Here is a 16,485-nt window from a genome sequence, read left to right on the forward strand (position 1 = left end):
AACCAAGGACAGTTACTTCAGCTCATAAAGCAGGTTTATTCCATTCTGACATCATTAAATTTTTCCATCATATGGCTAATGCCCTAGCTTTTACTACATGTGAATCTATCAATGTTTATATCTCAATTTGGCCTAACTGGACTTCCCAAGTGGGAGAAAATGCACTGACCATAGTCGTTTACTTTTTACTATTAATTAATAAAACTACATCATAAATTGTATTGCAGTACCATAAATCTTAAATTATGTACCCCCTCTTTGAAGTTTCTATTCTTGGTGTTCGAGAAAATTATGTTTCTTAGCTCTCAAAATGATTTAAACCATGGTAAAATCACCACCACTTCAATATCCCTTATGACACGTCTTTCCCAAGAAATGCATCCAACCAACATCCATTCCTTCCACCCTTACCTGAAAGACTTCTTAATGTCTTCTGCTTGGATTGTCTTGAGAATTTCTTGGTATAACTGAGGATTAACTGTTCCTGAAGGTGTCACAGATGAAGGGCAATTCTTCCGTGCATAATAACCTATCACAATCCCCAAAATAAATAAAATAGTGGTTGTGCAAAGTATTTTTAAAAGGTGGCAAAAGTTGCAGTGGCCACTCTTTGGTGCAGGTCTTGCATAATGAGCGATGTAGTCAGACTCTTCTTGAAGTCGCTGGAACCTTCCTTTGGGTGAAATTGCTGGTTGAATGGAATCAAGATTGAGGTCTGCTGTCTCCGAGTGCCCCAGGTTCTGATTCTCAGTGCTGTCCATCTGGAACTGCTCAAAACCAGGCTCTTCCAGTTCCTTCTCCATGTCCCACTCCAAGTCAAGGGCAGTACCCTGCAGGTCATCATTGTCTAAGAACTGTGAGTGGCCCGGAGCTCTTTGGTCTGCACTGACCTTGTGATAGGCCATCTTTTTACCTGTGAAAATAAGATAAATACATTTTCTTAAAATAAGCAATTAAGAAACCTCACAAGGTTTAAAAAAAAAAAAAAGGCAAGGAAACCAGATGTGTGTCCATCAGATTTTAGCAATTACAATCAGGGGAAATACATTCTGCCTATAGAATGTCATATATTTTAAATTATTTAATCCTATTATTTTACATTGATAGGAAAGGAAGACAAAAACTAAAAGCAAAAGGCATTTGGTGAAAAAGCTGTGAGAAAACATAAAATTACAACAGACACCCCCACACCCCATTAATCTCTGAAGCTCAGGAGAATAAGAAAAACCACAAAATATTTAATTGCATTGGATAATAATCTATTACAATGAAGGCAAAATTAAATTTACACATTTGCAAAAATACTTTAAAACAATTAAAGGCAAAAGCAAGAAAGCTGTGATTTGGTATATTAAGGGGAAAAAGAATGAAAGACCTTAGGATGATTACACTGCCAACATTAATTTTAGAACTCAAATTTAAGATAAAAATAGGCAGAATAAGGAAATGAAATATCAAACCTACTTAAAAAAATAAAAGAAGCCAAATTTGTTATGCCACAGATATAAATTACTAAGTGTTGGAAAATTTTCAGTTACCAGAGTAGCTCAAAATGTCCCTCAGTAAATCCAGCGTTATAAGAGGCTGAGGCAAGAGGATGGCCTAAGCTGGGAGTTGAAGACCGTGCTTCACAACACACAACACAGTGAGAACTCATTTTAATAAAAATGTTTTTTAAAAACGTTTTTAAAAAATTAACTGGGTGTAGTGGTGTGTACCTGCAGTCCTAGCTGCCCCAGTGGCTGAGAAGATCTCTTGGGCCCTAGAGTTCAAGACTACAGGGAGCTATGATCATGCTACAGCCTTGGTGACAGAGCAAAACTGTCTTTAAAAATAAAATAAAAATTTAAAAAAGCTGTTCTAAGGAATTGGCCTGGCTCAATGAACTTTAAATAAAAGTCTGAGATGGCATTCATCCAGAGAGGTAAGCCTTTTGCCAGCCTGGGAGAGTTGGGCTTCAGAACCTTGCCACAGGAGCGGCAGATGGAAGCCCATCTCCCCCACACAGTTTGGATGACGCTTGCTGTGTCCTGCAGAGTGGTATCAGGATAACTGGGCTAATTAGCTGCAGGTGGTCTTAAGTCTGTATTTAGTAACACACTGGTGAATTATGGTAGCAGATGAAGAGTATTTACATGTAAACTTTCTGTGTATTAGATTTGTCACCCCTTTGGACTCTAAGGTCCCTCACTGTGTTTTATGAGTTTTTGTGTCCCACTGTGGTGGGTAAAGAACAGAGCTCAACTGCTAATTGATTAATTAGTTAATCGCCTTAGGGATGATGGTTGACAAGTAAATTCTAACGAAAAATACACAAACAAGGACTTCATGCAAGTGAGTGGCATTATGCACAGATTTATGATTATACACAGCCTCTATTAAATTCTTCCAAATAAAAATTATAATTCTGACTAAATTTCCATATGCTACCTAATCGTAATGCTCTAGGATTGATTTTCACCCACAGTTGACTCAATAAAGATAAGCCACTAGCGTCAGGCCCTGGGCTAGGCGATGAAGACACAGATTGAGGGTTCGCTCTTCCCCAAGTAGGGAACAATTCAATCAGAAAACATAAATACATAAACAAACAAGGAAGTCACATAAAATGCACAAAGCATCAAAAAAATTCAGAGGTAATTACCAGAAAATATGGAAAATGAGTATTCAAGAAAGTGATCTCTGAGTTGCCTTTGTGAAGAGACGAGGTACCCAGCAGAGGGAAATTCATCAACAGCCAGAGAGAAGAAGATGGCTCGTTTGAAAGATCTAGAGCTGCAAGTCTCAACCCGTGGGTCGCAACCCACAGGACCTGCATTAATGAGCCACAGCATTAGGGAGGTTGAGAACCTCTGATCTAGACTGTGTTATGGCTGAGAACATGGGCCAAAGATGCTAAGAAAAAGCTAGGAAAAGATGACATTAACCAAACAATTAACTTCCCTCCAACCCAGGGTCTTCATGCGTGAAATGGTCCTGATAATCCACCCTCATCATGTCACCATCAGGGTGAGCTGAGACAGTGAACCTGAAACCTACACTGAGGGGTGGAAGAGAGATTATATGAGTTAGAAGAGAGATTTCTCATGTTAGAGGACACAGAACTTGTACAGATTATTAGAAGAAATAAAATGACTTCAATAATACAGAGGAAATTACATAATTCTGCAAGATATTGTGCTGAGGGGGAGCAGGTTGCAAAATATTCACACATGTACATGTAGTATAGTCGTTGGGTTTTTTTTTTTTAATTTAGCCTATACATGGAGACTAACATATAAAAATTAGGAAATGATATACTAAATGTTATGTAGATGTTATTTAGTTTCTATGAGAACAACATCAGGAATGGCTCTGCATACGTTTTTTGTTTGTTTATTTGTTTGTTTGTTTCTCGACCTGCCTCCTTCCCTCCTGCTCTCACTTCTAGCATGGCCTGGTTTCCAAAATGATTCAACAAAATGCAGCATTTGAATTCTCTTTTTGGGCATGTTAAGACGAGAACAGAAATGGAGTAACAGATGAAATTAATGAATATTCAGATAGGCTGATTAACTGAGAAAAAGAAGAAACTGATTCCCACTTGGTTTAAAGAAAATGGTTAAGAAAAAATACAAGAGGACAGAAGAAATCTGAAAGTAGAATAAAGAACCTCTAAGCTTCAGGGTCCCAACTCTTCCACATCACAGAAGAGGAAACTGAGGCCCAACTTTGAATAAAAGGGATGTTTGGGTACTTACACATTAAATGATTTGTTTTCTTAAGAAATATGATGAAAAAACTGGTGGTACGCTAATGTGAAATACCTCAGAAACAAATTTATGTCAATGTGCATTATAAGCCAAAATTTTCTAACACTAATCAATTCTTTGGCTTAAACATCAATAAATTGCTACTATTTTTATATGATGTTATGATACTTCTTCAACTGTTCAGCTTATGCTTTATTGATTAATTTACTCTGATACTGTCCCAATGCCATTCTCTAGAGTTTTTCCTCCCACCTTAATGAATTAGAGTCTCTCTCTCTAAAGATATTTTTCTAATTGAATCGTAGGGTATGGTTTATGCTAAAGAAAGAGTTGGCACACAGGAGTGACTACGGAAATGTGAGAGCTCTAATTCTGACCTCTAATACAAACATTCAAAGTCATTTCTCTATAAATCATTTAAAAACCAACTGCACAGCTGAGGCAGAGTTTTCATCTTTAGCCTGACAATAGGCATTCCATCACATGCACATGGGCAATTTAACGCTTTTCAAACATCAGACAGAGCCATCAATTAGAATGTAATGCAGATACAGATATTAACTCCTCACCATGATGGATATCTGCTGACACCTTACTACCACTTTTGGACTCATTACGCATTAATACATTTTCACTAAATTCCGTCTTCCAGAAAAGCAGTATCTGGGTCAAAGGTAAAGTAACTTGATATGACAAAATTCAAGGAAAATTACCAGTGAAATAAGTATGAGGTAACACCTATAATTGAACATTTTAATTCTTTAGTTCAAAAATTAATTATATAATACATATATTTTAAATATTAAATATATATAACATATATACATATTGTATGTAAATGCATTATATATACATAAACATGTATAAATACATATTACAATTTAGTCATCAAATTCTTTAAAATTGGCATGTTAGGGAAAACATTATAGATTTTTTGTAAAAATATTACAGAAATCTCTGCCCTAACAGAGATTAAAATATATATAAATATATATTTGATTCTGCTTAAAATATGTTAAAATGAACTCATCAAAAATAAAATGAAGTAATAAACTATAAATAAGTAAAACTTTCCTAATATACTCAGTTTTGAGGCATAAGGAATGTAGTCATCTGTAAAATACCACTGCCGGATTACACGATAACATGCCACATTTCATTTTACCAGAAGTTTCAAATTCCTTAGTAAATTGAACATTTTATATTATAAAGAGATATCTTCACCGAAACCGGCATGCCGTAGATATGCTCATATGATCCCGCCATTCAAAGCCCATCTATTTTCTCTTACTTTATATTGTCGTATACTTTAAGGCTACCCCACATGAGCTATTAAAATAAAAGTACATGAAGTTGATTTTAGATTCTTCTGTAGAAGAGATGTACTTTGGCATAGACAGGGCCATGGAAACGTGTGACATTACTGCAGATGGAAGTACGTGTGGTGGCTTTACATTCTATACTGTGCGGCTTGGTCTGTATCTAATGTAATTATTACAAAAAGGATCACAAATCCTCCCTGTTAGCAACGGCTCTTATTCTCTTCCATGAGATCTCTTCCACCCGAACCTACATCTGAGGGCTACATTGTTTTTAAAATTCAACATAATACAACATTTATCTTTTATATACACTATTCCTCTATAAGGAAAATAAAACAGACATGCTGAATTGATAGGTACTTTTCTAGACTATGAAAGACATAGGTCAATAAAATAAATTTGCATCCACATTGAACATATGAGTAGTTTAACATAAATTGATATTTCTGAATGCTATTTCTTTGACACATTCTTACGGGATGACATGAAGTAGATTAAGTAAAGTAGAAATAAAAAATAAATAAATAGGCTAAAAATTTAATACATAAAATACAATCTATGACTGCTATAGACCTAGTCTAAATCTGTAGCTGGAGCATATTTTTGATAATAAATACATGTCAGGAAAAAGTTTCATTTATTAAGTTACACATTCCTAATGCCACTTTAAAAGACAATTGTTGTAGTATTTCTTCTTTGCTCAGCAATCACTCTGTGAAAATTATTACATAGATGTCGTGGCCTTATAAATCACTAAATTAGTGGAGTTTGTAATAAGACCGCCTAGCTCTGCCATGCAATTTATACCAGTTACTTATTATCTTTATGTTTAATTCTATATTTGTAAAATAGGAATAAAATAATATCACAGAAAAATCCATTAATAATGATCCATTAACAGAGTTATTGTAGTAAGATTCTATTTTTCATAAATTCTATAGAGTCTAAGAAAATAGAAATATTTGAAGCTTACAATTTCAAAATATTATCTTAATTAAATTAAGTTATGACCAGAGACCTCAAGTTATAATAATAAGAATCTGGAAATAATGAGATGTGGTGTGTAGCCAAGTGCCTCTGAGAATGGGAAGCAGACGTATAGCAGAGAAGTCTGGCTAAGGATCATGTAAAAGGTATAATTACACGTGGCTTACAACTACCTATTCTGTTTCTTGTTATTACAAAGTTGAGCTTCTTCATAGTCTAGGTACAGAAATAATAACAGATTTTCATAATGTTAAAAATTTCTGTGTAATAATTCCAGTAATTAATAATTTGTAATTATAAATATGGTGAGACACCAGGTTTATCATAGATGGTTGACTTGATTCATTGACTATGATGTTACTAATAATATTTTTACTCAAATAATATAAAAGACTGTGCGGACCTCATCAAAATTAGGAGCACATCTAAAGGCTTTCCCACTGGTAAAAGTTACTTTACAAGTAAAATAAATGAATAACTCTAGAAGATTAACTTTAAAACATAAGGCAGAATTTCAATTTCTTGTGACAGTTCTGTGATTGAATCTTTATTGTACAACGACGACAATATTCTTATAGTGTTTTCCTGAAGCTTTGAATGTCACATCATTTGCTGGTTTGAGTGGATTGATTTGAGGCACAGGCAATTCTTAGAAATGTCAGTGCCTCATCAAAAGGCCTTCATTATGCATCTTTATGCAGTATTGCTTTAGGAACTGTAACAGCAAACTATATTAGTACCCAGAGGGATTTACAAAGCCAGATTTAAGAATATTCCTTATAGGCAACATACATTTGACATAAATTTTTCAGTATGAATCTACTTTGGACAAATAAAGCCCATGTTTATAGAATAAATGTTTGTTGTCGAAAGCTTTAATGTTTTCAACTCGAGAGGAAGGCAAAAGATAAAACTGTAAGAACAGTAATTCAGAAGACTCTGTTCCCTGACTTAATTTTTCAGTATAATGAGATTTTTTTTCCATTTGTGGTTTTGTGGAATGAACTTGGCAATTCCTACATCTCCTGGAAATGCATCAAGAATTCTTTATTTAATTACAATTTCATATGTCAACTGCACAAAAGAGATGGCAGTAATTATTTGTTGTTCACGCTTCACCAATTGAATAAACAGTATATACAGAGTAAGAAAAAAAATCGTTATCTGTACTTTATGATTAGAAAAAGCCTGCTAGTCAAAGCCCACTCTGAGATGAGTCCTGGTGCACTGAATTCAGGGAGAGCAGCACATCAGTTAGAGAGTATAGAATCAAAACTGTGCTCTCAGCCTGATCACCTTGATCACCAAACGGCCTGTAAGTTATGCTTATAGAATGCAGATTAATCACCTATAAATTTCAAAATGCAGTCAAAAACTTTTAAAAGAAAATCATCTGATGATTTCCAGCCAGTTTGTATAAATTTGGTTTAAATCATTTGCATATGCATGGCCACCTACCACGGCCCTGAGGAGGCCAGCCTTTCTTTGGGGACCTGAGTGCAGCTTGATTTGTGTACCCTCCTTGGAGGGTTACTTGGGTCCAGCCGAGTTTCTGTATTTATGATAAAATGTTTATTCTATTCTGTTCTATCCGACTCTATTTTATCTTTAGAGACAGGGTCTTGTTATGTCACCCAGGCTGGAGTGCAGTGGTGAGATCATAGCTCACTGCAGGCTCAAACTCCCAGGTTTAGCTGATTCTCCTGCCTCAGCCTCTGAAGTAGCTGGAACTTACAGGTAAACGCCACCACAGTTGGCTGAGGTTTTTAAATGTCAGAATCATTCAGTTTAAGATTCGGCAAACAGAAGAGTTAATTAAAATGAACCAAGTAATTGGCTCATTTTATGATACCCATTCAGGATAGCATAAACACTTAGTATGCCAGCCTAGATGTTCAAAACATCTATCGTGTGATTTTAAGTCTCACTAACACCACAGAATTCTCTAACCATAGGGATGTGTCAACAATTCCTGTTCCTTCCATGGGCTGCTTCTTCTTTGGTCCTTTTCGGTGTTTGACTCCAGCTCCACATAGATTCTAGAGTAGGTTTTCCCCTGCTCACATTTCCACTTGGAAGTCTGTACAAGGATTTATTCTTTGTACTTCCACAGAATTTACATCCTTTCTACCTTCAGTCGACATTACAACACTCACATAAACACAAGAGGAACAGAACCACAAAGCTACCAAACAAGTGGAGGAGAAAAATTCTAATATTCTGGCTACAGAAAGCCACTGTAATTGAGTCTTGATGTCCTCCCGGCTTCACTGCAGACAGGGCCGGGAGGGCTGTCCTCGGGGTCGTCTCAAGTGCCATCAGCCTTCACCTGATCTCACTTGCTAAGGAACAAAGATGTCAGACTTAGCCCAAGGCTTTGCTTTTCATTTTATTTTTCTATGTCACCTATTTTGGCAGATATAGATTTCTATGTTGGAAAGAAACTTTGCTCTCTTTTGCCAGAAAGATCTATGACTTTCCTTTTTTATCTTCTGTATTCAGACTTGGACACACAGAAGTAACAGTTCCCCATGTTCCATTACCCAAAGTAGTATGCCAATAGATGATTCATAGAACCCTTAAAATGAGCCAGCACTTAACCGCAAGGTGAAGACTTTACCTGTGTCCTGCCATTTAATCAAATAATCCTGTAAATAAAATGCTTTTTGTCATACTCATTACAGATGAGTTTGTCATTTCCCAGAGTTCTCACAGCAGAAAAGCTGGTCTATCAAATTCCAAAACCTACTCTTCTAAACATTACAACCTTCAGGCTTTCTAAGAGTTCCCGGAGTTAGCAGGATGTTAACAAATGCAGAAACCTCATTGGCTTATTAATCCCTGACTATGTCACCAACGGGACTCTAAGCAGTAAGAGTCTCCATGGCATTCAATTTTAATAGTCCTGCCTTGATCCTTAGATCTCTGGAGGCTGCTCTGACTCCAGGACCTAAAAGATCACTGTTGTTTATTCTCCACAGCACCCTGGTTGGCATTTGTGTTTCCAGGCTCTGAGGTTTTGAATAAGGGAGAATTGCTGCTAAGTACAGTGCTCCCAGGAAAAGACCACAGCCTCTGCTTTATTGTCTCTTCTTAGCAACACTTTCAAAATTTCTCTTTTCTCCTGCTGCCGGGGACAAAGAGCAAAACAACTCTGCTTAGAACTTGACAGTTACAGTTCACATTCAACCTGGGGCTGACCTGTTTTCAGAGGATGAAACCCTTTGACTCATCCGGCCCACTTCCTACCACGGGTTGCTTACCACAGGCCTAGGAGGGCTCGAGGGTGTCAAGAGTCAAACGTCAGGACAATCACCACTTGCCTCTTCCAGCTGTCTGCTGGGAGGAGCTTCAGAGCTCAATGGATACACTGTGATTTTTTATCCCATTAGCCAGTGTAAATGATCTGAAATTGCTGCCTTTTTACTATGTTTTTGGATTTCCAAGAACAGACAGATGAAATTTTTATCTACCTAAGGCCATTGCACTCCCTATTTTACACACTTTTTTCAGAGGTACTTTATTGGTTTAATTCCAAATATCTTTACTTTTCAAAAAGTAGCAATGGGCTTACACAAACCAGAAGTGTTTTATTCTAAAATTTCTATTACTAAATTCCCTAAAGTCATAACATACAAAGAGGTCCCGAGTGCTCATTCAGTAAACCGAGAGCCTGTAATTTTTATTTTCTGATACAGCTTTTCTCGTATTTGTTCTTTTAGGAAACAGAATATATTGTGATGCGAAGCTTCACTGGTGGGAAGGAAGGAAGCATCACAAACAAATGTGTCCCATATGTTTATGTTTATTTAAAATTCTGTCAGACTGAACTCTATATCATACGACTTCCGAAATGTATATTGGGCAAACTCTGAAAATCTGTGATTTAGCTAAAGATTCAAGAATAATGCAGAATTGTAGTCTTCAGCTTCTTTCAAACTGTTAGTGCATAAGCTAAAGAAAATTAAAATTGGTGATTTGGGCCTGGGGTGGAGGCTCATGCCCATAATCTGGTACTCCCTAGAGGCTGAGGTGGGAAGATTCCTTCAGCTCAGGAGCTCCAGACCAACCTGAGCAAGAGTGAGGCCTGTCTCTACTAAAGATAGAGAAACTAGCTGGGCGTGGCGGTGGGTGTCTCTAGTCCCAGCTATTTAGGAGGCTGAGACAAGATGATCACTTCAGCCAAATAGTCTGAGGTTACCGTGTGTTATGACGCCATGGCACTCTACCCAGGGTGACAGAGTGAGACTCTGACTCAAAAAAATAAAAAGAAATAAATAAAAATAATTGGTGATGTAACCCAAAATACTGCAGTAACAAGAATTCTAGAGTACTGCATCGTATGCTCCTTATAAGACAAAAATCATGTATATTAATTCACTTAATCTTATAGCTAAAAATTAGTTTGAGTGAATTATTATGTTTTCCTAAGTATTAGTAACATATTAATGGTAAGAAACCTAAGAATTGTGAAGCTTTATCATTACTAAGATGATGTAAAACTTGTCTTTCAATTGACAACTGATGACAGAATCAAGATTAAGCTTCTTTTTAAGAATTATCTAAACTATATAAAAAAAATCAGAGAAACAAATTGCCCAAGATTTTCCTTTTCTTTCTTACTTCTGTTCTAACATGCCACATCAATAAATACATAAATATCTGAGCTAAACGAAGACACCATTGATAAATATGCTATTTATAGATATAAAAATGGTATTTTATCAGAAAAAAAGATGAGAAATTAATTTTAGATAGTACAAAATTCAAGTTCTTTCTATAAGTGGCCATTTTTTAAATATGATGATACTAATAACTATTAACTTTTTTAATAAAAATATATGTTTGAAAAAGAAACAGAATCAGAAATGCTATAGCAATATACTACATCTGTATAACAGTTTGACATTGAGAAATTATTACAGTTATATACACATGCTTCTTAATAGTTAGAGCAAATTAACAAGGCTAAACAATTTACCAAAAACCATATTGAGTTCTTGTTCTGTCATTTACATTTTATTGATCGATAGCATATTATTAAAAATGAAAGACCTCCAATGGCACATAGCAGTGGTGCTGATATGCAACTAAATGTCAGGCAAAGGCATCAACTGCAGTCGTCACAAAGACATTCCATGTAAAACAGTTAACACGACTTTCACATAACTGACCCCACTGAAGGGGGGGCTATGGTAATACTGTGTGAAAACAATTAAAAAGTCACCTCGCACTTTGATTTTAAAATGTCCAATGTTATTACTTTATCAACATAAAGTTTGGCCTCTTTTCCCCTTTCTTTTCTTTGTCTCCATGACACATCCTCTTTGTATTTATATAGTTCTGCCTCCCTTCAGCTTTTCCCCTCATTTTATTTCTTTTTACTCTTCATATTTATTTCACTACTCATGTCTCAGGTATCCATTTCAAAATAATAAAATAACTAACCAGAAAAAGATCCTTTTATTATTTTCTGTATATTAAGAATGATATGTCTTAAACTACAAAGAACCAGTAGATGTCTTATTTGAAATAATTACCAAACCAAAGATTATGTTTTGCTCTTCCATTCCAAATATACTAAATCTTGAGTCTTCAATGTAATAATTAAATCTAACTTTCCCCTCTGTTTTGGGATCTAGTCTCTACTCCACTCAGTATGAAACAATGAAGACCCTTCCCCTCCCACTTCACCACAGACTCCCTTGAGCTATCACACCTGGTTAGTCCTCTTATTTAGTTATAGTTATCCTCCATAACTATAAGCTGTGAAACACCCTCTAACAAAAGACCTGTATCTTAACCACATGTTTTGTAAACCAAACTATCCATTTTGTTTTCTTTCTTTTTTAGTTTTTCAGTGGTATAAAGAATCAAGGACTTTGTTTCTTGAATAATTTAAAACACTTGAAAGACCCCCCCAAAAGGAAATGTTATGGCTTTTGCAGAAAAAGGAGTGTAATCTTCTTTAATGATGTAGAAAATCGAAATGAAAATCAGATAGAAAAAAGAATATACATTGCAAGACAAGTTGTAAATAGCAGATGACCTTAACTGGTTACATTGTGCCAACTGGTACAAGATTACACTATGAAAAGGGTGGAAAAAAGCACACATCATTATGGAGCACTATATGCCCCATACTTGCATAATTAACATCAAACGCCATGAAATTATTAAGAGTGAGAAAGTTGAAGTAACTTGGACAATTATGCAAGAGTAGAACTTAAGGGATTATGGCTCTTAAGCACTCTGCCATGATGACAGAAAGGAGTCATGAGAAGGCGGGTTTGGGATTCCTCCGAAACCAAAATACATAGGAAAACATTATTCAGTCTTTCCACAATTAAGCCCTAAGGAATTTGGTAGTATGACCTTTTCTTATAATCTCCATCACCATGTAGCCTCCTTAGGGCTTTTCAGGAAGAAAGTGGAGAGATGATAGGAATTCCCACACTCACCCACAGATGGGGCCCCTGCTTCTCTAGACCCACTTCACATCCATCCACACAGCTTACGGCTGCCTATGATTGTGAGGTTATTTTAATTGATTTTTAATTTTTTTCAATGGCCATTTTCTCCCTGGTTCTGGTCCTATTCATATTTTTACTGCCCATAGCTTTTATAATAATTCTTTGACCATGTAAATTTTAGAGAAAACTCATTAGTTTGACAACCACCAAATAATTCAACAATTTCCTCATATTTATATACGTGCTGTTTAAGGGACATGTATTTCTTAACACAGTCACTTAAGTTAAATGTAACAGTTCCTGAAGAAACAGATTGAACAATATTAAGATGTTTATTTGCTGAAGTATCTTATGAGCCCTGCAATTAAGGCATGAACCACTTTTATAGAGAAAGACTTCATGAAGTCCTCGGTACCAACAAGTCAAACTACGTTGTTGAAGAGACCATGTGGGGAGGACTAGTGACCTTAAAGAGAAGAAGCTGAGCCAAGTATTCAAACTAAAGTTACACACATACAAGGGAAGCTATCTTGGTTCTCCAAACCAGCCACCAGCTGGTTGCCACTGAGTAATAAACAGTCAGTGCCCCATGGAACAAAAGAATCATCCAGCTGAGACCTGTGTACACTTTTTATCATGTAATGAGACATTATAAGATGGTTGTTGATCAAAGCTACAAAATTTGGGAGACATTCATTCCCTAATAATAAATAAGCAGATCCCCATTCAAGCTATTTTTCCAAAATACAAACATGATCACATCACTCCACAAATTAAACTCCATGGAGGTACTTCCTTCGGTACTAACGGGACACTGCACAGACACAGTCCCAAGGCATCCATGACATTGTGCCCTGGCCTGGGCTCCATGCTAATCCTTCCCTCTTCTCCTGGCTTTCAAGCCAGTGCTGGGCACAGTACCTGTTCTTCCTCAGCCTGGTTTGCACTCAGGTTTAGTTCTTGAGTATAGTTCATTGTTGAGACACCTTTGATCTTTGTAGCCTAGCACAGTATCTGGAAAATGTAGGTGCTCAATAAATTATAGGCTACAAATAGGCATGACATATCACAGACAGTATAGAATTATTTAGGTTTAAATTGTAATTTTACCAGCCATGTGTCTTGTACAAAGTACTTTTGGGTCATTCATACTTCAACAGAGGACAGTAACACCTAGTCCAGGAGAATGTACTTATAGGGGTTAATTGACACGTAGACTTAAATACGTGCTTAAAGGCATTCGATAAACTGGGAAACCTAATGTAACTGTTATTGTTTTAATTACAAAATAATTATAGACTATTAGGAATTAAAGGATTTAGGTTTGAATTCTGGATCCACAATTACCAGCTATGAACCCCAGGACAATTCACTGTTCTTCATAATAAAAACCATTTTCTTGGGTGAAAATTAAATAAGATATTTTATCAATGTATGTTTTATGATTTATGAATATTATATAATTAATGAAACATCAGCAATAATGAATAAAAACTAAATGAATCACTTGGAGGTATGCACATACCCAACCACCCCAATTCCTGGACGTTGCTGACGTAGGGTGGGAAAGCTGGGAGTTAATCAGCACCGTGAGTGCTTCAATTTCTCCCTTCCCTCCAAAGGACACCCACATCTAGAATGAAGGGGTGACCACAAGAGCCTCAGGTGATGCGCAGGTGTGAAGACTGTCACCAGAGGAATGAGGACAGAGGAGCAGAAGGGAGAAGGAGTCAGCCTGTGGAGAGGTGGCCCCTGGAAAACTCATCCTAGAATTTATCAACTTCATGTGCACTGGACACACTAAAACATTCTTATCTCCATGTACCTGTCAGAATTAGTGGTTGTTATGAGGGCAACATAGAGTTAAAACTAAATCAGGTCCTGTTTCTTGGGGGAGAAATGTGAAGAGATTTATGGGAGAAGATTAATCTAGGCCCTGCCCTGTACATTATACCTTTTGAAAGGAATATATCCAGAAAAATCCATTTAGCTATGCCCAGAATAATCAAGACTGACTGTGTGGAGACTGAAGTGCCTCAGTCCATCTGCTGATGGTACTTATTGCTTTTTGGCACCTTCTACATATTTACCAAGCTACGTAAAAGAAAACCATGCTGCTTATTTCTAGGACAAAAACAGATGGTGCTCCAGCAGGTAATAATTTAATTAAATGGCTCCTAAAGCATGAATAAATTGTTTCAAAGAAAAGAAAATAATTTTATTTATTCTTTTAAAATAGGGAAGGGGGAAAAAACTAAATCAAGTTTGACTTTTGTTAATGCAATAAAATTAAGTTTTACTAAATCTCCTGTTCTTAAAAAAAAAAAGTGTTTTTTCCTCTGACTTCCTCCTACATTAGAATCAAAATTGTCTTAAGTAATACTGATACTGTTCATTAGGGGCCATTTTTCAACTTTAAGAAATATTTCAAGCTAAAACAAGAAATATTTTCATAAAGTTAAATTTAGATATTTTTGGAATAGAACTAATTTTATGATATTCAAATGAGGTTATATAATGTACTTTATGAACAAAACAGGACCAAACTGACGAACTACATACGTATCGAAAATGCAGACTCTAGTTACCAAAAACCATATTCCAATCCAGTTAAATCCAGCAGGCCCTTAAAAAACCTCTGTTATACGTGGATTAAACATGTTACCAGGAGCAGAACACAATAACAATTTTGTAGCATAGCATAATAAGGAACAGCACTTGGGTTTCAGAGACCTGGATATGAATCCCAACATTGCCCCTTACTGATTGTGACTTTGCACCAGAAATTAACCTTTTTAAGATCCTGTTTTCTAGTTTGCTCCTAGACACATACAGAGAGAATGAGGCTAATTATTGGGTCACTGAGAGACCTTCATGGATAAATTTCCACCACTAAGCACAACTCTTAAAACACAATACGCGCCCTCCAAATGGCTCCCAATGATCATTGCCTTTAAGATTTATTAAGCAATAAGACTATGTATTCAGTACTGGAGCTATGAGAATATAAACCAAAAATGTATAAGAAATTATTCCAAGTAAATTACAATCTATCAGCAAAGAACAAAAAACTAACTTACATCTATACTTTAAAACTTAATCAGTAAGTGAATTGTGGGGTCTGAAGTGACGAATTCAGGAAAGATTAGATTAAGGAGCACTTCAATAGGAACTAAAGCTTAGCCTTGAAAAATGGATCAGGCTTAAATCACGAGACAATGAAGATGAGCCAGCAGGAAGTTGGGAGTGAGCATCTGGGGTAGGAATTAGTGAAAGGACCTCCCCGTTATGGAGAAAAAGGTACCTACCAGAAGCCAGTGGGAATACGTTCAGGTCAGTGGGACCCAAAGGGGTCTGCGTCTGTCACAGCAGATTCTTCCAGGATAAAGACACGAGAGCTGAGCTTCACAAAATGATGATTCAGAGTAAGGGGAAACTGTCACCAGGACATTACCACAGGGAAGCAGGACAGCCAGAGTCTCCCAGAAAGACATACAGATGGATCCCAGAGAGTACTGAAACCATCTGCACAAAACACCGGGGCCTTCACCACAGACCAATTAGTACTCCAACTATATTCTTTGAGTATATTAACACACATATTAATAATTTTATGATCATTTTTGATCACACTTCGTTATATTTACAATATATTATACTGTACATATAACTCACTCATATTTAAATACTACATTATACTGACTATATCTCTGCCTTGTGCTTACAGATAATGATGACAGTAGTGTATTTCCACATGCATATCCTCAGCCACCATTTCCAAGATATCCATTCGAAAATTGGTTGAAAAGAAAGGAAAATGTATACTGGCATTGTTCTGACAGCTGTGAAAAACATCTGTGGATGTCTGTTTCACCCATTCCCACCCACAGACCCTGGGGGAGGAGCCGAGAGATAGAAAACTTGCTCTAGGCTCGGCGCCTGTGGCTCAAG

General features: G+C 36.3%; 1 protein-coding gene across 1 annotated transcript in view; it reads right to left on the bottom strand.

Moving 5' to 3' along the window:
* The window catches only part of NAALADL2 (N-acetylated alpha-linked acidic dipeptidase like 2), a 979,797-nt gene that overhangs the window by 749,479 nt on the left and 213,833 nt on the right, over nucleotides 1-16,485 (bottom strand). Inside the window, exon 2 of the mRNA XM_003794285.3 lies at nucleotides 412-913. Coding sequence (XP_003794333.2) covers nucleotides 412-913 — 502 coding nt within the window. The remainder of the gene's footprint in view (nucleotides 1-411; nucleotides 914-16,485) is intronic.

This window comes from Otolemur garnettii, unplaced genomic scaffold, assembly GCF_000181295.1.
Source record: "Otolemur garnettii isolate 467f Iridium unplaced genomic scaffold, OtoGar3 scaffold00078, whole genome shotgun sequence".
NCBI classification, from domain to species: Eukaryota; Metazoa; Chordata; class Mammalia; order Primates; family Galagidae; genus Otolemur; species Otolemur garnettii.